Below are 20,117 nucleotides of genomic sequence, written 5' to 3'. Positions count from 1 at the left end.
CTAGTCCTCTTCCTCCTCTTCATATGTAAAGTCCTTCGGATATTTGGGTTCGGGCGCTGGGGTCTTGTAGCGATCCGGTTTACCAAAGTATGGGTACACAACGGAAGGCCTCTCATTCTTCGCCGCCTCCTGCCTTGTCTTATCTGTGGTACTGATGATACGATGCCATCTGGAGATCTGCCGGTGCATACCTTTACTCAAAAGATCGTGATCTGGCGGCGGTGAAAAACAGACATAGTCACGATCGTCAACATGGTAGTTGCCGAGCTCGTTCGAAATGTCCGCTTTCGAAATATCGTACGTGCCACCATCAACATACATCTCCTTATCCGGTCGCAGATACTTCCTGCTCCATGCGTCTTCAGATGGCCACGGATTCTCCCAGTAGCCTTTCAGGTCACTCTCGTCGCCCTCGAACTCAACGTCCCCCTCTTGCTCGGCGCGTCTCATTAGTTGCTTTCGGAAATAGCTGATGGGGGACTGGATCGCAAGTTCCCATTGCAGTTGAGTGGGCTTCATTGTGGCTAGCAATTCGTCGAAAAGTTTATAAAAGTTCCCAACTATGCAGGCGAGAGTGACTTGGTGCTTGAGATCTGTACGTCGCCATGCCAGCTCTCGCAAAGTCCTCTCCTGCGGACAATGAGGCCACCAGAAAAAGGATGGAAGGGTATCACCATCGGTATCACTATCAATCCGAGAGAGGTCGTTGTTCATGATAAACCGTGCATGAACAGCCTGCATGATGTCCTCGCAGAAGCCTGGAAAGATTTCATCGGCACACGTCTCTAGCCATCTGGCAAAGGGGGTATGGTGGTAGGCACCGCGAATAACAGCCGTTAGCTCGTTGCGTATGAGCACCGGTCGCCGTAGGCGGGAATAGCGCTCAAAATTGCCATCCCAAGCCGCCAAAAGAATCAAAACGTCTTTGTTGATAGGAGGCAAATCCCGAGGCAGTGGTGTGTGCGCCAAGTAAGCATACTGACTTTCTAATGCCGCCCCGTCAGGCCTGGGCCACCCAGTATGGCCAACATGCAAGTCTTCTTGTATATCGAAATAGGCGTCGGGATAGGAATATGGCAGGTCCTCATTAAAGTAGGAGATCGGAAAGCCGCTAGAATAGGGAGGACCATTTTGTAGCGAAGATCGGACGGCGGTATCGCCGTTGAGTCCGACCACAACAGTAGGGGATTCGAGGTTGACCGTTCGGGTGTAGTCATTCATGACAGCATACCTGGCAGGTTGACTGGTGATTGTTTCAAATATGTCATCGTGGCCATTATCTCGAGCTTCTTCCGCAATGGAAACATCTGGCAATAAGTCGAGTTCGTCATACAGTGTTTTATATCCCGCAACGGCACATGCTCGTCCAACGTGATATCGCATGTCGGGATACCGAGAGGCTAGTGCCCGGTATGTTTCTTCTGTGGCGGTGTCGGGGTACCATATACAATAAGGCTTCACTGCCTCGGAAGAAATGTCTGGTATTGTGTTACTCATAATCAGGCGAGCGTTACGGGCCCGAGCTAAACGATCCCTTTGTTTTTCTGAGCAAAGTTTGGTGACTTTGGGTGATTTAGCGAAGCTTCCGTTGTGTCGGATTCCCCGGATAAGGAAATATTCCTCGGAGTCCATTGCGTGTTGTTGGGTCCACCGCGGCAGCCTTTTTCCATGATAAGCTGCAACATTATCTCTGATTTCTACTTGTCTTTTATCTGTCGCACGTTCATACCCATAACCCAAATTCTTTGTCGATGAAGTGGATATTGGCAGGCAGTTTGATGGCGAGTGATTCAGATCGCAACACAAATGGGTCTTCCGAGGCTGAACATAAGGTGACCGGTGAGAAAAAGCGCTGATTGTTTGAGGGATGACCGTGCAGCGGCGTGCGAACGAACTGAACATTGTGCGTTCGTTATACACCCCTCAGCGAGAAAGTTGAGTGGCATACTCCGTGCGGATAATATTGATTTCTCAGCAGTACATAACCCCAGTCGACTGCTCTAAATGCGGTTGTAAGGTCTGAAGGGTCAGGGGAGCTTGTCTTGGAGATCAGACAACTGTTCGGGTTGGATGAAGGAAGACATTGCTTAATAGGACTTAAGACACAAAGGATTCGGCGAGGGCCGCCGCTGAGCAACCCATCATGCCAGGGTCCCCGGAATCAGTTACCTGAAAAGGTCTAACTCCACTGTATCAGGCCGTGTGTAGGGATAAGAACTGAATTTCTGTCCACTAAGTGGTCATATGACGGGACAAGGGACCCCGGTTCTGACCAGTCCCAGCCAAACATGCCGACAAGTCTACATCAGCTGGATATCCGTAATGTCGAGTTAGTTTACGCTGCAGAGTTCACAAATCTAAATGATTTTCAAAATCTCAATGCAGTGAGATGCGATGGATTTACAGAAACTAAAAAAAGGGGATAAATATCAATAGCTGGCGACAAACCCCATGTTCTGAGCGACTCTGTGCATGACCGTTGTAAGCTGATCTTGACCTGTGTTGCCACGCCACAACCGAGGGGACGTCTTTGTCTTGTACAAAAGACTACCGTGATGCCTAATATAAGCCTACTGTCGTTATCTAATCACATTTATTAACAATATTTTGCATATCAGCGTCTTTCGCCTCAATTTTTGGGCCAAAAATGTCCAGCTTCTCTGCGGACAATGCTCCTCTGGATCCAGTCGCTTGTTTGAAGCCTACTATGATGTTCGTCCAGACGCATCTTCATGCGATCCCAAGATGAGAGCCCTTATCGTCGTCGTAAATGGTGCTGCTAGGTTCCCTACTGGTGCTCTCAATTGTTAGTGAAAGATTAAGAACCTCACCGAAAAACATTGCTATGCGAGCTATCGCCGCTGCGCCACCAAACGCTGCGCCAACGATCTCACCGGCAAAAAGCAGGAGGACAGATAGAGCAATAGAGAGTATATCTAAAACGAGCTTTTCCCAGTCCGTTTCCTTTCCGACTCCTGACTTCTTCACCTACGGCACTTCAAGGCAATCAACGCTGACATTGTGACAGCTGGAACGATGTCCCCCTTGTGCTCAGCGAAACCCATTACTGTAGCATTGTATATACTCAGGACACGGGTGGAGAGGGTTTTGATCTCGGAAGTGCGGCCCGGCGATGCTTGTGTTCAGGTACGGTTATCATCACTGTTGCAAAGAATGGGCCTCATCAGTCGATGTTGTTGGAACCAAACAAAAACCAGGGTGTGAACTTACCAATCGTGTAAAGAGGCGGACATTGTTGACCCGTAACGTGGCCCACAGCGCATGTTGGTTCTTGTGTTGGTTCCTGAACTTGACAAGAATGAGGAGGAACAGATCAAATAAGGTATGGGGCAGGGATCTTTTGTAGCGTGTTGAAAGACTCCAACAGGAAGAAATACCTCAATATAGAGTGCATACCAAACGGTGCCGGAAATATCTGATTTCCGTAAGCCTGATTCGCGCACCCTCGGTTTGAGCCATCATCTCGGATGCCTGCTATACTGGTGATGGTCCGGAAACTCTAAAATTTGTAGATGGGAACAAATAGTTACGCGATCCAACATTAGCACTTTAGCAACTGGAATACCGTACCAAGCACAACGTAGCTTGGAACCAAAACCAAATACTCTGATTGCTATTTATACTTACAGCAGCGAACACTTACAAACTGCAATACGATCCATGCAAAGAACCTTGGAAAACAGTGGTTGCAAGAATCCGTACATTCTTTTTCCAGTGTGTGGGCCAGTCATTCCTAGATATTTTCGGGGGCGTCAACAGCACTGGCATCTAGCATAGTCTGAACAACCAGTATCTATACTAGACTGTGCAATGTCGTTTTGATGGCTCAAAATTTAAAATGTCACTGGAGAGGCAATGAAAGAGAGTGAGGTTATGAAGTTTCGGGTAGCTGAGGTGTAAGTTGGGTTACACTTTTGCTGACAAAGAGTTTGCTTATAACGCTTAATAGGAAAACGAAAGGGCAGAACAGAATGGATGTTTCATTTGGCGAGATGTATTTGTTTGAACAACTGAAAGGCTATGATGTGGGAGTTTTACGCAGGGGTGGGCTGAATCAAGTGAGCATTTAACAACGCAAATGGGTTGCTTGGTCCGTTGGGTGATATCCCATCACTGTAATTTGATCAAGTAGATATCAAGGCTGAAGCTTGTGACAGCTCACTCTATAGGCAGCTAGCCCTGCTTCGTTCGCTGCCGATTTTGCTCAGCTCCAAACTCCGGTAGCCCAGAGCCTCTGTCTTCGTGATGCTTCACTGATTGGAATCAGCCTATGATCTAGACCATATATATCAAAAGCTGACTCGATCACCATTGTGTCATAATTGAATCTTGGCAAAAAGACCCCGAGCATACCGGATTCTTCCGATAGAGAGCCGTGAATAAGAGAGCCAACGTGGACGGGACAAAGAGCAGACAAGCTTTGCCAAGCGGGTACCGAGGCAAGAAAAGTGGTTTAAATTGCCTTACCTGAGCTTTGCAGGAAGATACCCGGACGCAGGCCAAGTTCAACGTCGGGCGTGCTGTGCCGCACTTCTAGCCGGTGGATCATTGAACCAACAAAACTATCTCGAAATTGCTAACCCTTGCTGCAGGGACTTTTCATGGCTACCTAGTGGTTACGGATCCACTGGCAAAAAACAAAGTACATAATTACAGCAAACCTACTTGCGGATATAGATAGAGCATCTGATTGTCCTCGGGCCACTGCATCGGAATGTAGCCAGTCCATGGTGCAGCAAGTCCCGGGTCTTTATACGTAGCCTCCTCGAGCTACGTCCAATCCTCAAGGGCACTTTTCGATCATCAGGTGAAAGAATCCACTCGCATCATGTCTCATTACAGTCTTCTGGCCGCCTTGGCTGCAGTTCTTGCTGGAGCCAACGAGTTTACGCCTTATATATATTTTGAAAACCAAGAATTCCTCGCCAACAAATCTAACGCTGCTCGAATCTCGTGGCCAGATGTCGAGGCAGCTTTCCAGCACCCTTCTACATCAGACGTGTCTAGCTATGGCGGCTTTGACTGGACGAAACCTTATCCTGGCTCTCCAATCGAAGGCTTCCAGGCTCACCTGCGCATCGCCCATGACGTGCCGTGGCCGGAGAGTGTCGCTAAGTACCGGTCGACAGAGGTCACAGCGCTTACATTTAGCGTTCCTGAGGCCTTGATGAATACGGCGAAGGGTGTCCCTAAGGCTATAGATCCGTCATGGTACATTTGCCGACACTATTTCGTGAGCAAGCGGCCTGATCCCACTGCACAAGTCGATCACGACTGCGGCTTCCTATCCGCGGAATGCCGAGCGGACTTTGAGGATAGCCTTACAAAGGGCTGGTTTAAAGAGGATCCCGACGTACCTTGCTCTGCATTAACTTTCGACCCAGTTCCTGTGAGTTGTCAAGACACACTCGGTCTGATTCGTGGCGATGTGATCGGTAAGTAAACGTCGTCTTTCCAAGAGTGATTCTTGGGCATTCGTTTCTAACGAGTCTTGTTGCTTAGCTTGGAGTTCGGAGGCCTTCGAGGATGAATACACCGCCAAGGTCCTAGCAGTAGACCAAATCACCGACTCGTCGTGGCTAATTGGTACTGGTGCCGTTGCTAAAGGCGACATGGATGCGTATTACGAAGCTTCTAACCGCACCTTTATCGTCGGCACGGTGTTTGGTTATAGCGCCGTCGTCGATAAGGCCAACAGAAAGACCCCAAGATTGTCCTTGGCTTGTCTGCGACCTCAATGGGAAGCTCCCCCGAAGTCAAGTGTGTCAACCACTGTGACGCCCTACGTCTATCCACAGCAGTCTACCACCGCAGCGGTGTTTACCACCACTTCGGCGCCTACCACAGTCCAGAGCGAGTCACCAACAACAACTGAGGTGGCAGGCTCTGTAGGCGTTTCGAACACAGCGACTCCCAGCAAGTCCAACGGGGACTTACAAAGAGCTGTGCCACTTTCATTGTCAGTATGGGTATTGTCCGCCATCGGCGTGGTAGTGCCTCAAATATTCTGAGACCCCGAAGACGGATCCTATTGTTGGTAAATTAGACGCAGGTCTATTCGATGGGGTTATGGATAATGACGATGTATATCTCTGCAGCTATGCTTATAGTCGCGGAATTTTCCCGGAAACAACCTGCAAGTATTGTTAGAAAAGCATATAAAAATGCTTTTGTGGCTTAGGGAGCTGTTTTTGACCCTGGAAGGTGTTTCGCAACCTAGCACAATTTTGCCATCGGGAGCATACGAAATTGTTAAGGAGAGCTTGTATAAATACTCAAAGTTATCAATGTCATTAGCGATAGACTTCTTTTAAAAGATGTAAGGAATAAACATGGGAAGTAGTAAAATGAGATTTTCCCAAGACGCGGCGGATTGCAATTGTATAGTAATGTCTCCAACTTGAGGCGTATCTAGAATGAAACGAAACCGTACTGTTGCATTTCCTTTTCAAGGGGTATAAATTTCTGCCCTTGTTCCCCCTGGCTTTCTCGCCATCTTATAGTGGTGCTGCAGAGTATCCGAAATGCTGGTCAGGAACCTGGCCGCCCTTGCTTTCAGTTTAAACATGAAGAACACTCTGAGCCAAGAAGTTATTTAATATGTTTGCCTCTTCTCTAAACAGAGCTATTGCCGCTTTGAAGTTCTGCTTCTCTATAGCGAGTTCCGCCGGAAGTTAGGATACTGTCGGATATACCGTCCGTCTAATTGACGCCCTTTTAGCTCGAGGTATTGAAGTAAATAACGAAGCTGCAGAGGAAAAGTCTACTTAAGGCAACGTATCTAATAAATAAAGGCGCTGTGTAAGTTGAGTAGCTTGAGTTCAACGACTTGATACTCAACCTCAGCATGCGCTCCTAAAGATGAACATGATCATGCAGTTTAAGGGATCTACTTGGAGCATTCAGCATAATGCGAAGTCGTCTTTCTTCGGATTCTTGCATTTTGTATTTGCGTAACTGACGAACTCCCATTTGTTTCTTATTGTATTATACTCATCCAGGGAGACACAGTACCTTAGTAGGCCTCAATTCGGGCCCGCTTCTGGGCTGTCCGGCTTTCCATGTAGTAATGTCTTCTGTCTTCTCACGCGACTAGAACAGCTCAGATAGCCGCAACTGCATCGAAGATTATCAATTCGTCACATTCAACCAAAACTAATTTACTAGACTAGACTGCCAGCTCGAACTCCGCCCCAATCCTTTCTTCCACGTCTCAGGAGGCTGCGGTCTACTTATGGCCATAGATGCCAACGGGAACCTTGTTAAGCAACGCAGGCCATTGCACCCCATCGAGGACACCAAAAGCGCCGACGCCACTTTTCTTGGGGCATCGGTAGGAGAAGAAGAAATTTCTCCCTCTGATTAATGCGTTATACAACGTAGAGGAGTACGTGTACCTCCCACACAGAATGAGTATCACCAGGGGACACGAAGTTGTATCGGACATGACGCAAAGCAACAATGACGTACTGCGGGAGAATCAAAAATTCAGGCTTTTCCATCCCTCTCGCTGTATTCATTTGTCCCCAACCTTGTGACACGTCTCCATAGATCATCAAATCGTGGGTTCTGGACATGTGCAAAGAGCTGGCTACCTAAACATGGATTTGCGCTTTGATCTTTCCCCTTTCTAGCCCCTGGTCAAAATCAACAAATTGTCTTTTCTGTTCAGTGGCTGTACATTTGCCGAAATCTGACAGAGTCCAACCATAGTGTAAATATAAGCTGCATGCTTGTAGTCTTGCAGTGCCTACGTAGATAGCAGTAATGCGTGAACAAAGCTTCTGCTGCAACCATGACTAAGTTAACCAGCGATCGCATTTGATACATAACGCTATTTGCTGATGCTGTAGTAGAAGGTACAAGTACACGTGGGGCGCACGTGTACATACGCTTTGTTGAGAAAACTGTAAACTGCAAATGCGTACTCAAGCGTAACTTGTACGCGCATGCCTTTAGAGAGTAGCGGCACAACTGCCGTCGATGGGATACCCTGGCCACGTAACGATTAGGAAGGCTTCTATGGCTAAAGATCACTGCTTCTCTAGTAGCCATTCTAAGTATGATATTCTCAGAAGCAGTACCAGCAACTCGTCTAACAGTTCAAGGTCAATACATTCGCAACTAATCTGGCGACTGCAACGATGCCTTAGATAAGGATCAGAAGGGAGAATCTATAAAGTTCCGCCTTGCTGCACGCCTGATCAGGGCCTGCTGCACTGGCCAGCCGGCTATCGGCATCGTAAGTTCTCCTGTGGGTTTTATCAGGGATGAATGGTGGGTATGTCTGTCCATCATGGTATTCTGGTCATCGGCGTTTTATCTACTCTCCTTATCGAGAAAACCATTGTTCCTGGCTGCGATTTTTTGCAAGGCCTATGAGGGTTCAGCCAGTCAAATTACGTTTGGGATTTCACTCACTTGCGTCTTTTAGATTTTATCATTGGGGAATGATTCATTCCAAACCTCACAGACAAATATAAACAGCCCTCATATGTCAGACCAAAATATTTCGCTCAGCTCATGGTACCGGGCATGTCCGAGAAAATTAACTATGCCTTGGGTAACGTACACTGCAAGTGCATGTACAACCAAACGCTTAGACTTTCAGAGGTCGGAGGTCGGCAGCTTGTCCCAACTTTCACGGTTAAGCAGTGCCGTGAAGCTATGGCTATTATGCGCAGTGGTCGATCCCATGTTTCGTATAACATCTCTGTCTGTACTTAAATTTCCTCTAGGGACTATCTTGTGACTTTATTCTTGTTTTTTTCCCCTTTGGTGCACAGATGCCAAAGCAGTTACTTAGACCAAAGGCCTTGTGTCATTCCCATCGTAGCCAGCATCACAATCCGCTTCTTCCAACAATCCACCGTAGAAGCTCTCTCTATACGCAGCATCTAGGAGGGTCTGAAAGTTATCGTCTGCAACAGGCGTCTCGGTTTTTTCATATTTGACGTCATTCAGTGCCTGCTGGGCTTTGTTCGGGAGGGATTGCCACCCGACAAGGGTTCGCTCAAAAACCTGGTTAGCGTTACCATTCACAAAGGGCGTAATGGCGTTATCGTGGATTTGCATCCTAGGGTGTGTGGGCATATCGACTCCAACTGTCGATGACGTGAAAGATATCTCTCCAGCGTTCGCTGTACTCCATTGCAAGTGGTCGGAGGTAAACGAGATGCCAACAGGCCAGGTTGCTGTCGCATCCTCAACCTTGCACCCCCAGCGGTGGATCCAAACCACGATGCTAGCCCAATAATGACGGTGGCCTCCGGAGTCTCCCCCAGCCCAGCGAACTTTAGGGAAGTAGTAACTGTACATAATGGCGGTACGACCTTGGCTGTCCCCTCGTCGGGCGTAAACCTGGCCAGTGCCGCCACCATCACAGCCGCTTCTTCCACCATTGGTTGGCTTCAGGCCAGCACTACGTTAAGTATTAGCTGTTGGTTCATCGAGTGTCCTCTGTATGGCTCTGCTTGCTTACCCGAGATTTCCATTTGCATCAACAGCTGGGTATGGATCACAGCCTCCATCAACGAAAAGATTGGGGTTAAATCGAAGCTCTAGCTGCCCTTCCAACCCGGGAGATGCATTTTGTGAGAATGCGACGACTTTGTCGTGGTCAATCCATTCGTGTCCGCCGGAGTCGTCGCCCCCTCGCGGTAATAGAGATGAAGCTATGCCTTCCCATAAGAGAAAACCTAGTAAAAGGCGAACGTTCTTGAATAGCATTGCTATGGAACGTCAATACAAAAAGAGATGATTGATTTCATGGAGTAAGTAAACTAAAATGAGGCAGATACGTGATATTTACTTATGCCTGGGGTTAGTATGCAGTCGAGTAGTAAGCAGAGAAGAGCTGGTAATTCAGGTGTGAGGTGGCTACTCAATATTTCATGCGCAATAAATTACTGCTGATCACTTGATTTGATGGCTTTTGAAATCTGTGGCGGTCATTCTACCGCAATCGTGATAAAACTCGGTTTAATTGCGACTTCCAGTAACCCCCTGGTACAGTAGCATTTGTGCTTTCCTCACTGAATAGGGCACCCCTTCTCGCTTGGGGACGATGATAGTTCCAAGGGCCTTCTTTCCGGCTTCTATTAATAACCTTTTCGCAATTATTCTTGTGAATCTCATGAAGAGAGCAACTTTAATAAATAACTGTTATCAGCACTTTTGGAACAATAGGTTCCCTATTAGCAAACAGCACTTGAGTGACAGACACTTATTCAAAAGGGCAATGGAAGTGACCGATGACCAGTGTCTCACATTTCGTCAACGTGTTTTTCGGTACTGGGAATTCGCTATTCGAAAAACCAGGCTTTCGACGGTGAAGGGACGCTAGAGGAGAATCCTGGGCGGTAGTATCATGTCGTAGTGTCCTGGAAGGCGAGCCTCCACCTTAACATTAACCAGTCTAATTTCTGTTATTATTTGTAGGTATACCTTATTCAGCTCTCCAGCTTATGGCCTTTACAATCGTACATCACAACTTTCAATTACAAACAATAATATAACGGTATGACTAAGCTTTATAGATCATATCCCAATATTTAATTAGTAATAATAATAATGATATAGGCCAACGCTATCTAAACTATCTAATCGAGGTCAGGTAGGCAAGCCCTCTCTACTGACTAGCTACCGGGCGATCCTTCGTTTCAAGTTGTAGCGCAATTATTTTTCTAACGTACGACTTGGTCTCTTGGTACTATGCAGCGGAGTGGGCTGTTGGCCGGCGTAAATATATGGTGGGAATAGGGGATAATGACAACAGATTTGTCAGTACCAAAGCGTTTGCTTTGTGTGATAGCTGATCGCACTGACCGGCCCGTGACATATAGCGCCATGACCTAATCCCCGGCACCGTGATATACTAGGAAAAATGCAGTTTTCAGGAGTAACCAGCGGCAATCTTTGTTTTCAAGTGTCCGGTGTTCACACCAGACCGCTTACACGGCACAGATGGAAATCCAGTGCTCCACTAACCCATAGGTGCGCCTAAATCAACATGGACTTAATTACGGCGACAGCGGACCACAAACTTTCCATCTATTTTGTGAGAATTCGGCTATTAGACTCCGGCATCATTCGGAAGACATTGTAATCAACATCGTTGTAGTAGAATAATAGTTGGCAAAGCTATCCGATTCAGACACCAGGATCTAAAGTAGGAAAAGATTATCAGCCGTCATAGACCAGACTTCCTGATGAAATCGACCATTCTGTGTGCATCTGGCATTGCTTTTAAGACCACCTCTGAATCACGCTCTTTATCAATTGAAAATCCAAATCTTTTGTATCTTAGCAGAATGTTCCCCCCCGGTTGGATAGTCACACTATTCGCTGTCTCTGCTTTGAGTCTCTGGGACGTGCACTTTGTTTTTGGCGCAGAACACCCTAATCAACCTCTGCGGAACTACGAACGGTCCTTGGACAACTGGGTATCAGTAAGCTACAAGGGTAAATGGTACTGCCCCCTAGAGAAAATCGAAGCAATCGAGAACGCGGTAGAGTATGCCAAGATTCTAGCGAATAATGCCATAGTGGCTTTGGATGATTCGGGCACGTCTTCATCGGCGTACTCACGATGGTTTGGTGGTAAGTTCTGAAAAATCGGCACTCCTGTTCAATTTCAATCGATCCAATGATTTGTAGAACTTGGTTTTTACCGGCTTCGGACATTAGCTAATGCTTGACGCTACCGTTCGCCTGCTTAGATGGCAATGCTCACGAGTCTGATCTTGAAGCCATTAAAGAACACCACTACGAGGCGGCTATTTCCGAGCTGCGAGCGCCTGAATCTGGAACTGTTGATTTTGTGAATGAGGGCAATCCGGATTCCCAGAGACTAGTGTACGCCTGTCCCGCCGCAGATGACATTGTATGCTCATCAAGCGAGGCAGCCGCCGTGGTCAACGCCGGTGACCAAGGCCTTGGAGTTAACCTGCTCTACCTATGCCCTTCATTCTTCAACAAGGTTAGCCAGTCGACGATGCTTTCAAATTGGAAGCGTGGGGAATATACGCCGTCTGCTGGCATGATTCTGCTTCATGAAATGCAGCATCTCGATGCCGTTGTAGGTGCAGACAGACGCAGCATTGATCATGCCTACTTAGTCAGAGAGTGAGTTCACCACCACCAGAAGAATGGTTCGGGAAACGGATTATAATTCAAGAAAATCTGCTGATCCTTGAGTTTATAGTTGTGAAGAACTTAAGGACGAAGAAAAGATTACAAATGCTCAGAATTTCGCATTTTTCGCACTTGATGTCACGGCAAACCCACCAAACTAGAATGGAGGCCTATACTTATAGCGGACAAGCGTTTTAGTTGTACTGAGGCTCCAAATGTCCCGATATGTTTTGATTCTTTTGCAAGCGCGCTAGAGATTCTGTAATAGATAAGAGCTTTTAGCAGATTGTTCTCCTCAACCTCGTGTGCACGAACCTCTTTGTACGAGGTTTGATGATTCAAGCCGGACTCTTTAGCCTAACAGCTGCAATTGTTTCTTCCCTTTGCCGAGAGGCGGTTTCTCAATACTTCTTAAACTTTGTTATAGTATCTGGATCATCCTGTTGCAGTAGCCGGAACCCCGGGTTGAAGTAGCTCAGTCGCCGGCAAACCTGCCGCACCCGGGCTACCCATGTGACGGGCAGCCCGACAAACAGGTATAAGTTCTGCGATCACTTCCTGCTGGAAGTTCATCAGTAGACTTGAGACACAAGACGAGTAACCAGTTTTCCCTTCAGTTCTCCCTCTCCACGGGTAACCTTGTGATATCACCATATACAGTAAAAGGCGTAATGGGCTTTGCCAGATCCCATAGTTAACGTCTTGTGTAGTGGTGGTATGGAGTCGCTGCTCACGTGGGTTAGTTGACGCTCTTTGTAGAGTGTTGCCCGTTTCCCATTTTGCTTGGGCGAACATGTTTTCTGGCCGTAACTCAATTCCAGCGCCAACTTGACCGGTGTGACCGAGCCAAAAGATTCCTACATGGTTTGGTAAATAGAGCAGACTGGGGGAAAATGTGCTTTTACACTTCACGCTCTAGGACGTAGCCACCAACATAAAGGAGATTTGACTGAAGCTTGCAGCATCTGGATCATCGGCTTTTTGTTCAATAGATTTTGCTTTACTTACCGCAGATGCAGTATCCCAGATAAACTACGCCCGAACCCTTGAAAAGTATTATATATTGGCATCTGGGACCAGCATATTGTGCTCATGCATCTCGTTCATGGAAACTTACCAGAGATTTGCCGAACTAAGACACAGTCAATGTAGGGCAAAGTACATATTTATGTGTCATCCTTCCGCAATTCTTAATACCAACCTCTCCTGGACTACTGTATTTCGCTCTCAGCTCTTGAAGACATCAACGATGCCATTTTCGCCTAGTATAATAATGAGCAGGTGGGTCGTATTGCTCGCAATCATAGCATTGGCATTAGATTAAGATCATGTAACTTAATTGAACATATGTGCTTTGGCGATTGCGATTGGGGGAATTCTTCAGCTTGAAAGATGATCGCGATCTTGCTGGCTTTTGCATATAACACCAATTGAATATCCTTGTCTGTGACGTTTTGATGAGTAACTGGCATAGTCAAAGTAGCCTATTAAATCGTATTGATCAACTTGAGGTTCGTCTCGGTTGTTTTAGTTTAGACTTTAAATCAGGAAGAGCCGGACGTGAAGCTCCGGCTCAATCTGATATCATATGAATGCGAGAAAGCTTAGCAGAGTAGAGGGTAGCACGGTTCACCGAGTGACGGTAGTATGACTTCAAGTACTCGTCCGCCCATCTCGATGGAGCATCACGCTGGAAGCAAACGGAACAATGAAGAAGATATATAGCCAATGTTTTCCTAACGTTACGCAGATATGAATGTTTACCCGCAGTAGACACCTTTGTTTTATATCGCGACGAGAATCTTTCGCTGTTCAATTCAAAGGGAATTAGCTATCAGATTAAAATGGCGAGTGTAGCAAGGTAAACATCGTATATCTGTTTGAAATGAGCGAGCACTTTTCTTCAGGTTGGTCTTACTGACAAATCAAGTCACATTGCTTCGACGGCTTATAAGCCCCATCCCACCGAGACAATGAAGGCTGCTGTGTTTCAAGGCACTAAATCTATAACCGTTGAAGAAGTGCCCAAGCCCATGATCACAGCTCCTAAAGATGCCATCGTACATATCACACACTGTACAATTTGCGGATCGGACTTGCACATGTACTCTGGAGAGATGAACATAGCCATGAAGAAAGGCGACATTATGGGTCACGAAGCGATTGGGATCGTGGAAGAGATCGGCCCCGACGTCGAGAACCTTAAACCTGGCGACCGAGTTATCATACTCCCAGTCATCGCTTGCGGGGAATGCTTCTATTGCCAGCGACAAGAGTACTCACTCTGTGACAAGACCAACCCTTCAAAGGAGATGGAACAACTATACGGCCATCGTTTGTCAGGTATCTTTGGATATTCACACCTTACCGGTGGGTATCCTGGAGACCAGGCTGAATGGTGCCGAGTACCGAATGCAGACCTTACTTGCGTCAAGGCTCCGTATGACGTTGACGCAAAGAAACTTGTTGGCCTAGCGGATGTTACAACCACAGCCTGGCATGGATGTGAGCTGGCGGAGGTCGGTGAAGGGGATGTCGTCGGCGTATGGGGATGTGGCGCAGTCGGACTTTCGATTCAGCGGCTTTCGAAGTTCCGAGGAGCCAAAAGAGTATACGCTTTGGATGTAGATCCGAAACGGCTGCACAAAGCAGAAGAATTTGGTATGATTCCTGTGGATGTATCCAAACACAAAGATGTCGCCGAGTACCTTCTTTCTGTCGAGCCGCTTGGTCTAGATCGAGGCATTGAGGCAAGTGGGTTTCGCAGCGCCCGGTCGTTGGCGCATAAGAGCATGAGAGCGTTGGGTTTGGAGGGTGACAGTGGTGATACAATTACCGCATGTATCAAAGCGACCAGGAAAGGCGGCAATGTGGCGCTGATTGGGGATTTCTTTTTCCACACGAACCAGTTCCCGATCGGCATGTTGATGGAGAAGACCATCACTCTCAGAGGAGGTCAATTGATGGCTCAGAAGGTAAGTGATGAATCAAGAATATTTCTTGCAAATTACAATATGCTGATCTAAAGAAAGTATCACCCTTTTCTGTTAAACTTAGTGGTCGATGGTACATATGATCCTTCATGGATGTTTACACACGAAGGTACGTTTTCTTTTATCCATGTGCATGTCACGCTAATTAACGGTCCTCTACCAGCCAAATTCGAGGATATTGGTAAGTGGTATGGGTATTTTGATCGACACACAGTACCGGGTGGATTGAAGGTCCTCTTGACGACGGAGTTTGGGAGGTCTCAATGTTGAAGGACCTATGACTTTTCAACCTGTTGTGGAAGATGTTGCCAAGTCGTCAACTCTGTACAAAATGTTGAACATCTGGAATGACTAAGCAGTTAGTAAAAAAAAGAAATTCACTAAATGTAATGAGACGTGAAAGAAAAGAAAAAAATTGGTGAATGGTAACTTCGATACACTCCTATACGAAGGGTCGGGTTATGATGGAGCGAATAGGTATGCGAAGGATGCCTGTGGTTGGCCACCAAAGCGGCGAACAAAATCGCAAGTTGTTCATGCGCATAGGCTAGCTCAGCTTAGTTGTCCCATGTTCGTCATTGCAAGAGCTTTCTCAAAGCAATGTAACCCTCCCAATTAGGTTTTGCAGTGTCACGAACTCAATGACATCAACAGGAACGGTAGCTCCGGAAACGAGCGTCCCCTCTCTGCAGGTCCACTTCGATTACTCTCAACGGTCACATGCAATGTGACGATCATCGGATCACACATCTATGAGTGTCCTCAAAGCCAATGCTAGTTTGCGGGTGCCGCACCAATCGAGTCATGGCCCGCATCTACCCCAACATGCGGGGAGATTCAACTAAGGGTTAGCCTGCATAATTACTAGATAAACATGCCACCATTTAACGGTTGTAACCTCACCTCCACTGCTGATGATGCGCACCAGTAGTTGAGTAGTCCGAAAGAGAATCGTGGATCTTGAACCATCATGAGGTCAGGGGTTTTGATGCAGGTCAAGTTTACTTCGTATTCCCCACGGGGAACGGCTGGGCCCGCTGACACTATGTTATCAAGTATTTATAGTACACTGGGTTCTTTTCAGTTTGATGTTTCGTGATATTCTCTCAATCCGAGAAGAATCCTGCAAGTGGTGCGCATTGCGATCTGTACAGCTTGAGCGCCTCTATCGCCGGAAACATGTGGCTCAAATCACCAACATGCCAGGGCGTGGCGGCTCTTGTCTTGGTCCTCTCGCCATTCGGCGCAAGCGCTCAAGCAGTGCCGCCTGTCAACAAAGAAAAGGGCGTATCGGCCTGGGGCTTCGACATGAGTGAGGTTTCCCTCAGCAATGGTCGCTTCTTCGACAACCAAGCGCGGACTGTGAACTACATCAAATGAGTTGACGTCGAACGTCTCCTTTACAACTTCCGCAAGAATCATGGCCTGTCTACAAACAACGCGCAAGCCAATGGCGGCTGGGATGCTCCGGATTTCCCTTTCCGTACTCATTTCCAAGGTCACTTCCTTAACGCTTGGGCGTACTGCTATGCTCAACTGCGCGACGATGAATGCAAGGACCGAGCAATTTACTTCTCGGCCGAGCTCAGGAAGTGTCAAGACAACAACAAGAACGTCAACTTCAATGCCGGGTACCTTTCTGGCTTCCCTGAGTCCGAGATCGACGCAGTGGAGAAGCGTACCTTATCGAACGGCAACGTACCCTACTACGCTATTCACAAGACCATGGCCGGTCTCCTTGATGTCTGGCGTCACATTGGCGACACCAACGCTCGCGATGTACTCCTCGATATGGCTGCGTGGGTAGACCTGCGCACTGGGAAACTCACATATGCTCAGATGCAGAATATGATGAGCACTGAGTTTGGTGGCATGAATGAGGTCATGGCGGACATTTTCCACCAAACTGGTGACCAACGATGGCTCACTGTCGCTCAACGTTTCGACCACGCTGCCATCTTTGATCCTTTGGCCTCGAACATTGATGCTCTTAACGGATTGCATGCGAACACGCAGGTGCCCAAGTGGATTGGTGCTTCGCGTGAGTACAAGGCGACTGGAACGAGTCGATACCAGGATATCGCCCGCAACGCGTGGAACATTACCGTCGCAGCGCATTCATACGCCATCGGAGGAAACAGTCAAGCGGAGCACTTTCGACTTCCAAATGCCATTTCAACGAGGTTGGCCCAGGATACTTGCGAGGCATGCAACACGTATAACATGCTCAAATTGACAAGAGAATTATGGTTGACGAACCCGAGTGCGACGACGTACTTTGACTTTTACGAGAGGGCACTACTCAATCATCTGCTAGGCCAGCAGGACCCATCTGATAACCATGGACATGTCACATACTTTACACCTCTCAACCCTGGCGGCCGCCGTGGCGTTGGTCCTGCTTGGGGAGGTGGCACGTGGAGTACGGACTACGACTCTTTCTGGTGCTGCCAGGGGACTGGTCTGGAGACAAACACCAAGCTCATGGACTCGATTTATTTCCATGACGACTCAGCGCTTTACGTCAATCTCTTTATTCCATCCGTTCTGCGATGGACTGAACGAAGTGTACAAGTCACGCAGACGACTGACTTCCCCCGCGGCGACAGAACGACGTTGAAGATTTCAGGCTCTGGTAAATGGACTCTTCGTGTACGCATTCCCGCATGGACATCAGAGGCCCAGATCACTGTTAACGGAGAAGCCGTGCCAACGACTTCGGGCACATATGCATCGATTGACCGTACTTGGGCTGATGGCGACGTGGTCGAAGTCAAGTTGCCGATGAAGCTGCAAGTTGTGCCGGCTAATGATGACCCCAAGATAGCGGCTCTGGCCTACGGTCCAGTGATTTTGAGTGGAAACTATGGTAGTGAAACTCTTTCGGCTATCCCAAGTTTGGACTTGGCTTCGGTGAAGAGAAACAGCACTACCGAATTGGTTTTCACTGCGACCGCAGGGGGGAAGACGGTGAACCTGAGTCCGTTCTATGATGCGCATGGGTACAACTACAACGTCTACTGGTCGACCAGTGGCGCGCTCTCTGAATGATTTTCAACAGTTTTTTGATACAGCCATAATAGCTCAAAAGTGTACATATGATCATATTTATTATTGCCCAAACAGCTGTCTTGCACTTGGTGACATGTCAAGGTGCCTCCGAGGTCTGCAGCCTACACTTGTAAATCTTGACCATCTCTAGCAGCCTTGACACGAACACACTGCGCATTTACACGAAGGTACCTCTCAAAAGCATCTGAACCGATAACAAAGGGATGCTCTGCTCCTTCAGGACGGTGCTCCAGCAGGTCGAAGTGATACAAAGCCCGATCCTGAGTCTGATGGTTTGCAATCAGAATGTCGACACCCGCCTCCTTTCCTAAGTCTGCGAAGCGGTTCAGAGAGACGATTTGGGCGTCTTTATCGGCAGCTTTACTTGGTATGCCGACGCCACCGTAGAAGCCGGCCATATGCTCAACTCCATCGTCAGAGACCTTGAAAATGGAGGACAAGCTGCCAGGTGTGTGGCCTGGCGTGACGTAGAATTTGATGGTCACATTGCCGAATGTGATTTCCTCGCCCTCTGAGATGGTCTTGTCAAGGATGGGTCCGCCTTCAACCTGTTTCAAAGTCTCCCAAGCTGGAGCTGAGGCGTATGTGGCCGGCTTAAAGTTGTCTTGAATGTATCTCATACCGCCATAATGGTCAAAGTGCTCGTGCGTGATGATAAGGTGCTTGATGTCGTTGCCGGAAAAGCCAAGGGCTTCGAGGCTGGGAATCAAAATCTTTTCGGCCTCTTCGGCATTGTTTAACGCGTCAAACACCACCAGGCCATCCCCAGTGTCGAATGCCCACGCCGAGACAGCGCTTTGGCCGATAAAGTAGAAACGGTCAAACACTTCGCGGGGGGCGATGAAGCCTGGAGTCTGAGCTGCATTAGACAAGACCGGGTAAACTTGACCAAGGATGCAGCGGTGGCCGTAGTAGGCGGAGAGATCTGCCCCTGCAAGGTTGCGTGCCTCAGCGAGCCATCTCGTGACGTTCTCTTTTTGCTCGTTGGGAAATGTTGTGATGTTAAAAAGATCGGACAACTGAGCTTGAGTCAGACTTGTCAATAAGGCAAGAGCACTTAAAGTGCCGGCGTTGATGAGCTTCATTTTGTGTAGACGGCTTTAGGTGACAGACAGTTCAAAGATGGCATCTGGCAACAAGGTTAAGCATCAGATTTGCTTCTGGCCTAAATTTATACTTGGATATCCGTCAAGGGTGCCTTCTTTACGTGATTCTTTGGACTCAATAGCAACACATCCGGAGTGGGGTTCTATAGATCTGCCAAGACACCCAGATGAAGAGTTTCCCGGAAGGGATGTGATGTTACATACAACCCCAATTCAGTAGTCAGGTGGTAGCCAAATCGGAGGTCCCACTAACAATTGGAGAAATCAACAACGCAGTTGGACGAAGGATAAATATCCGAATACCGGAAAAGTGGATTGAGTAATATGGAGGGAGTGAGGGGGATTATCGGCATCGTTGGACGGCAGTGGCGGAGATGGACTTTGCTGAGAGTTCGGGTTTGTTTTTCCAGCTTCAAGATTGTTTTCGGGGGCCAATATCACTGGTTTACCCTGACCGCCATTTCTACAGATTTCCTTCCACAAATTGAGGATATTCTTAACAGTCACTTTGATAGAGCGATGCTACTCGTTAATGCTATTGTCAATGTCAATATCCACCAAGACATTCCAGTCGAGAATCTATGCTACTGCCTGTAGTAATAATTTTATTAGAACAGATATGGAAATATAAACATTTCTCACGAACAGGGGATTGCATTACTATAGGAATCTTCTCATATTTTATGACCTGTTATACATTGAAGCGGGGTTGGGGGAAATCAGCATGCGGGCCGGCAGCGGTTGAACAACAAACACAACCACAACCACAACCACGGCTCACCTTAGCGGC

The 20,117-nt window shown here is 47.6% G+C and overlaps 7 protein-coding genes across 7 annotated transcripts; 4 read left to right on the top strand and 3 right to left on the bottom strand.

Moving 5' to 3' along the window:
- Nucleotides 1-1,902, bottom strand: CTRU02_207894 (uncharacterized protein; the record flags this gene model as incomplete). Its single annotated transcript, XM_036733116.2, has 1 exon — nt 1-1,902. One exon carries the CDS (start codon nt 1,900-1,902, stop codon nt 1-3), a length of 1,902 nt encoding a protein of 633 aa, XP_036575157.2.
- A 2,947-nt stretch (nt 1,903-4,849) lies between these two features.
- CTRU02_207893 (uncharacterized protein) lies at nt 4,850-6,032 on the top strand (the record flags this gene model as incomplete). Its single annotated transcript, XM_036733117.1, has 2 exons — nt 4,850-5,456; nt 5,524-6,032. The coding sequence occupies 2 exons, from the start codon at nt 4,850-4,852 to the stop codon at nt 6,030-6,032; spliced, it is 1,116 nt and encodes a 371-aa protein (XP_036575158.1).
- Nucleotides 6,033-8,823: 2,791 nt separating this feature from the next.
- CTRU02_207892 (npp1 domain protein) lies at nt 8,824-9,750 on the bottom strand (the record flags this gene model as incomplete). The annotated part of the gene is made up of 2 exons (XM_036733118.1): nt 8,824-9,442; nt 9,503-9,750. The coding sequence occupies 2 exons, from the start codon at nt 9,748-9,750 to the stop codon at nt 8,824-8,826; spliced, it is 867 nt and encodes a 288-aa protein (XP_036575159.1).
- Nucleotides 9,751-11,333: 1,583 nt separating this feature from the next.
- CTRU02_207891 (uncharacterized protein) lies at nt 11,334-12,317 on the top strand (the record flags this gene model as incomplete). Its single annotated transcript, XM_036733119.1, has 3 exons — nt 11,334-11,622; nt 11,742-12,147; nt 12,227-12,317. The coding sequence occupies 3 exons, from the start codon at nt 11,334-11,336 to the stop codon at nt 12,315-12,317; spliced, it is 786 nt and encodes a 261-aa protein (XP_036575160.1).
- Nucleotides 12,318-14,129: 1,812 nt separating this feature from the next.
- On the top strand, nt 14,130-15,419 carry CTRU02_207890 (NAD-dependent aldehyde dehydrogenase; the record flags this gene model as incomplete). The annotated part of the gene is made up of 3 exons (XM_036733120.1): nt 14,130-15,131; nt 15,186-15,258; nt 15,313-15,419. The coding sequence occupies 3 exons, from the start codon at nt 14,130-14,132 to the stop codon at nt 15,417-15,419; spliced, it is 1,182 nt and encodes a 393-aa protein (XP_036575161.1).
- Nucleotides 15,420-16,874: 1,455 nt separating this feature from the next.
- On the top strand, nt 16,875-18,200 carry CTRU02_207889 (uncharacterized protein; the record flags this gene model as incomplete). Its single annotated transcript, XM_036733121.1, has 1 exon — nt 16,875-18,200. One exon carries the CDS (start codon nt 16,875-16,877, stop codon nt 18,198-18,200), a length of 1,326 nt encoding a protein of 441 aa, XP_036575162.1.
- Nucleotides 18,201-18,322: 122 nt separating this feature from the next.
- CTRU02_207888 (beta-lactamase domain protein) lies at nt 18,323-19,306 on the bottom strand (the record flags this gene model as incomplete). Its single annotated transcript, XM_036733122.1, has 1 exon — nt 18,323-19,306. One exon carries the CDS (start codon nt 19,304-19,306, stop codon nt 18,323-18,325), a length of 984 nt encoding a protein of 327 aa, XP_036575163.1.
- Nucleotides 19,307-20,117: the final 811 nt, after the last annotated feature.

This window comes from Colletotrichum truncatum (genome assembly GCF_014235925.2).
Source record: "Colletotrichum truncatum strain CMES1059 chromosome Unknown Contig_0004, whole genome shotgun sequence".
Lineage (NCBI taxonomy): Eukaryota > Fungi > Ascomycota > Sordariomycetes > Glomerellales > Glomerellaceae > Colletotrichum > Colletotrichum truncatum.
Note: the sequence above shows the minus strand (reverse complement) of the source record. Positions and strands in the feature narration are given on the sequence as shown.